We start from the raw sequence: 5,326 nt of genomic DNA, 5'->3' as shown, positions 1-5,326 counted from the left end.
TACCTTTGCTTTTCTGACTTCCGGAGTGTTCATGCACACGCACATATAAGTATTGTTTTTTTCATCACAATAAAGCTGTTTGAATCACATTAATGTTTAATAAGAATATAGTTGCACAATATTGCCTCTCACCGGCTAACGTGACGTATTCTTCACGGTAACGTTCAAAAATATAGATTGCGTCATTCACTCTTCTCCGTTTCCTGACAACACAAAAAGACAACGTGTGACGTCACTGTCGTTATTAAGAAACAAAGCATGAAGTTGATGAGCGTGAACGAGCACGCGCCTTCACACATGCTCGCGCTGCTGCGTTCAGTGTGCTGGACTTTATTTTGTGCTCCTTCAATATATGCCAATCGGTGACTTTTCTCCGTGGCACACCTCGATATGTCCCAAACACCGGATGTGTCGAAAGTTAACCACGCCGTCCCTAAACCCGATAAGATGCGAGCTCCTTTTGGTTTCCGCCCTGCAGCGTTGAGGATGTCCGACAGTTCCTGAAGGCACCACACGTCGCCTGATATCCTTCCGCGGGAGAGAAGCTCGCGGCCTTTTCACCCCCGCGACAACACGCGATGCAAACGGGCGGCGGCGAGGCTGCTGAAGCTCTCTACACTCCACGCCGCGACCGTTAAGCTTTCCCCCCCGCAGGAGCCGAGCGAAAACACCGGGGAACCTCGGCCCGTTCACCCCCTCTGGGGCGCATCCGAGCGAAACCCCCGCCGAGTGGGTGGCAGCAGTCGGAAAGAAGCACAATTGTCGGCGAGCGCCAAGACTCCTGCTAGCTAGCATTAGCATCGGCTAGCTAGCCAGGCCAGCGACGAGTGAGCGGCTGCCGGCGGACGGAATGGAGCTCATCACCATCCTCGAGCAGACCATCTCTCCAGGTGATCACCCACACGGCGCTGCCGGGGGGGTGGGCCGTGTCGACACTTTTGGCGGCCGAGGCGCCGAGCTCCGTTAGACCGGTGAAAGTTTGAGCTAACATGCTAACAGCACGGCCTCACTCCGGCTGGTGACTTAGCACTCTCTTGGGCGTCTTTCCACCGGGAGCACCCGCTCCTTAACAATAAAAACACCGGCTTGATGGCGTCCACATGACTGTTTTAATGGCGTGGTGGACTTATTTTTTTAAATTTTATTATCAGCCGTCTTCCGCAAAGTAGCACCGACCCTGCCCATGCCTTGTAGCCTCTCTGCTAGCTCTTCCGCCCGGATCTTCCGCCCTCCCTATCCCGCCGTGCGTGGAGACCATGTGCATGTGTGAATTTTCCCCCAAAAAGTAGCTGTAAGCCCCCGTTAACCCGTTAGCCGGTAAATGCTAGCATGCTAAGGGGCTAACACGCATGTCGCCCTCAAACTAGTTCTTTCATTTTTACACTTTTCTTATTAGACACCCGTGTGAGCGCGCTAACTAACTCCTCCACGTTGAATAACTCCCCTCTTCTCCTCCCCAGATCGGAATGAACTGGAGACGGCACAGAAGTTTCTGGAGCAGGCGGCCATACAGAACCTGGTGAGTGGCGGGCAGGCCGACCAGCTCCCTGCAGCGTGCACTAGCATTAGCATCTGCCGGCTACACCCATCACTAGCATTCCATTAATCGATTCAGGAAGGTTGTTCTTTGCTTTAGAATGATACAATCCGGAACGATTCATTGAGTTGCAATTTTTTTTGTGGCAAAATTCTCTGCATTTGACCTATCAACCGTCCCCCGGGAGGTGAGGGGAGCGCTGAGCAGCAGCAGTGGCCGCGCCCGGGAGTCATTTTTGGTGTTTTAACCCCCAATTCCAACTCTTGATGCGGAGTGCCAAGCAGGGAGGTAACTGGTCCCATTTGTATAGTCTTTGGTATGATTCGGCCGGGGTTTGAACTTGCAACCTACCCACACTCTAACACCTAGGCCAGTGTTTTTCAACCTTTTCTGAGCCAAGGCCCTTTTTTTGCATTGAAATAAATCTCGAGGCACACTAACAGCAGAAAAACATTAAAAAATGAAACTCAGCAGCCGATGTTGACTGTAAAAAGTTCTCGCAATTGTTGGATATGACTTTAAAGCACAACCAAGCATCCATCTCTATAGCTCTTGTCTCAAAGTAGGTGTACTGTCACCACCTTGTCACATCACACCCTGTCTTATTTGGACTTTTCTGCGGTTTTCCTGTGTGTTTTAGTTCTTATCTTGCGCTCCTATTTTGTTGTTAATTTGTAATGTCATATACGGATGGACTTTGTGGTCGCCGTCTGCTGCTCCACACGCTGTAAGTCTTTGCTGTCGTCCAGCATTTTCTTTTTGTTTACTTTGCAGCCAGTTCATTTTTAGCTTCGTTTGACCTATCCTTTCGTTTATTTTTGTTTTAAGCATCAGATAACTTTTTACCTAAACGCTGCCTCCCGCTGTCGTTTGCATTTTGTGATTACGACAAACCATGTTCCCGACATCTACAAAGCAATTACCTACCTGCTGCCACCTACCGGTATGGAAGAGTATTACACGGTTACTCTGCCGAGCTCTAGACAGCACAGACACTTAGCATATATTTGGATTATAATTACTGGTTTGCAAAAAAATTAACCCAGTTAGGTGGAATTACATAATCTCCTTGATGCGGAGTGCCAAGCAGGGAGGTAACTGGTCCCATTTGTATAGTCTTTGGTATGACTCGGCCGGGGTTTGAACTTGCAACCTACCCATACTAACCACTAAGCCAGTGTTTTTCAACCTTTTCTGAGCCAAGGCCCTTTTTTTTCATTGAAATAAATCTTGAGGCACATCACCAGCAGAAAAACATTAAAAAATGAAACTCAGCAGCTGATGTTGCGAGAACAACTTTTTACTGTCAATTGTTGGATATGACTTTAAAGCACAACCAAGCATGCATCTCTATAGCTCTTGTCTCAAAGTAGGTGTACTGTCTCCACCTTGTCACATCACACCCTGACTTATTTGGACTTTTTTGTGGTTTTAGTTCTTATCTTGCGCTCTTATTTTGTTGTTAATTTGTAATGTCACATACGGATGTACTTTGTGGTCGCTGCTGCTGCTCCACACGCTGTAAGTCTTTGCTGTCGTCCAGCATTCTGTTTTTGTTTACTTTGCAGGTAGTTAATTTTTAGCTTTGTTTTACATAGCCTTCCCTAATCTTCAATGTCTTTTGCTTAGCGGCACTTGCCTTTGTTTATTTTTGTTTTAAGCATTAGATAACTTTTTACCTGCACGCTGCCTACCGCTGTCGTCTGCATTTTGTGAGTACACAAACCATGTTCCCGACATCTACAAAGCAATTAGTTACCTGCTGCCACCTACCGATGTGGAAGAGTATTACACGGTTACTCTGCCAAGTTCTAGACAGCACAGACAGTTAGCACATATTTGGTTTATAATTACTGATTTGCAAAAAAAATAAGGCACACCAGACTGTATCTTACGGTGCACTAGTGTGCCACGGCACAGTGGTTGAAAAACATATCACTAAGTCACTGAATAGTTAAGTCCATAGTGGATCTGAAGTTTCCTGTTATTTCTTGTAAGGGGATTTATGTTAAATAACTTACAGATACCAACAAACAAGTTGACCGCAATTAATGGCCAATGCATTCACATCGGTAGCACGGTGGGATATGGGTTAGTGCGTGTGCCTCGCATTTCGAAGGTCAAGGGTTCAATCCTGGGCTCCGGATCTTTCTGTGGGGACTTTGCATGTTCTCCCCATAACTGCGTGGGTTCTCTCCGGATACTCCGGCTTGCTCCCACCCCTATAGATATGCACCTGGGAATAGGCCCCTCCCACCTCCAAAGACATGCACCTGGGAATAGGCCCCTCCCACCTCCAAAGACATGCACCTGGGAATAGGCCCCTCCCACCTCCAAAGACATGCACCTGGGGATAGGTTGATTGGCAACACTAAATGGTCCCTATTGTGTGAATGTTGTCTATATGTGTTGACCCTGAGATAAGGTGTAGACTTGTCCAGGATGTACACCGCCTTCCCCCCGAATGTAGCTGCGATAGGCTCCAGCAACCCCGTAAGGGACTAATGGTAGAAAAATGGATGGATGGATGTATTCACATCTTATTTGAATAAAGTTCCGCCAACACTTAGAAGCTAAATTATCAGGAGGAAACATTTTCTGCTCACATTGTAAACGTTCTCAATAAAAAGTACATTAAGCAACATTTTAACGGTAGACTTACCCGCTGCTTTTGTGTTTGTTTTTCATACATAACATGATACAATGTTAATATGAACAATAAAGTGCAATACAGGTTGAATTATCAATAGATTTCCTTGCTACTTTTACTGTTCTTTTTGACAAAGAAGTATATAAATGTAAAATGTACATATTATATTATTTAAGTGCAGCAAAATCTCTTCAGGTTAAAGGAGCAGTGGTGTGACCTGATGCTATTCTTTTCATTTATTTTAATAAACGACAAGTTTAAGTCTAAACAACAATATAAAAATGAGACTGAAGTGACAATGCACACGTTTTGGCGACTTACTGACAGAATGTTGAATGACCTAAGTTGGAAAAGCGTGATTACTTTTTCAGTCAAAAACATCAATCCATCCATTTTCTACCGCTTGTCCCTTTTGGGGTGACGGGGGGTGCTGGGGCCTATCTCAGCTGCATTCGGGCGGAAGGCGCGTACACCCTGGACAAGTCGCCACCTCATCGCAGGGCCAACACAGATAGACAGGCAACATTCACACTCACATTCACACACTAGGGACCATTTAGTGTTGCCAATCAACCTATCCCCAGGTGCATGTCTTTGGAGGTGGTAGGAAACCGGAGTACCCGGAGGGAACCCACGCAGTCGCAGGGAGAACATGCAAACTCCACACAGAAATTGAACACAGGACCTTCGTATTGTGAGGCACCTTCACTAACCCCTCTCCCACCGTGCTGCCCAGTCATAAACGACCTCTCAATAGTCATATAATCTGAGAGGAGACGCGGTAGAAAAGTATGGATTGAATATGTACATTACATTGTTTTCCACCGTCTGGCTCAGGACGCCGGTCCCTCGCTCTAACTTGCTTCACTGTCACTTTGGGTCGTCTGTGGCTTGGTATTATTGTATTTGGGATGGCTTTTACAATTGTGCTGCAGCTTAAAGTTGCAGTGTTTTATATTTTCTTGTCACGGCAGATAGTCGCCATTGTAGTTCTGAAGACAAGGACGCCACAGACTTGAGTATCGTTTACTGTTCTTGTCTTTCAGTGTTGAACTTTGTAAAGTCTTAAATCCATTGTTTTCTTTGTCCTTGTATCAATAAAATAGTTTGATAAAGCGATGTTTGATCAATACTTATCT

The 5,326-nt window shown here is 46.0% G+C and overlaps 1 protein-coding gene across 2 annotated transcripts in view; it reads left to right on the top strand.

The window, feature by feature from the left end:
* The first annotated feature begins 362 nt into the window (after positions 1 to 362).
* The window catches only part of kpnb1 (karyopherin (importin) beta 1), a 34,453-nt gene continuing 29,489 nt past the window's right edge, over positions 363 to 5,326 (top strand). The window contains exons 1-2 of one of the 2 annotated variants that reach the window (XM_061884329.1): positions 363 to 890; positions 1,461 to 1,519. In XM_061884329.1, coding sequence (XP_061740313.1) covers positions 851 to 890; positions 1,461 to 1,519 — 99 coding nt within the window. In that variant the 5' untranslated portion in view covers positions 363 to 850. The remainder of the gene's footprint in view (positions 891 to 1,460; positions 1,520 to 5,326) is intronic. The other variant, XM_061884330.1, reaches the window with a different exon arrangement.

The sequence above is a fragment of the Nerophis ophidion genome, linkage group LG23 (assembly GCF_033978795.1).
Source record: "Nerophis ophidion isolate RoL-2023_Sa linkage group LG23, RoL_Noph_v1.0, whole genome shotgun sequence".
Taxonomy (NCBI): domain Eukaryota; kingdom Metazoa; phylum Chordata; class Actinopteri; order Syngnathiformes; family Syngnathidae; genus Nerophis; species Nerophis ophidion.
The sequence above is the reverse complement of the archived record's forward strand: the minus strand, read 5'-3'. Positions and strand labels throughout refer to the sequence as shown.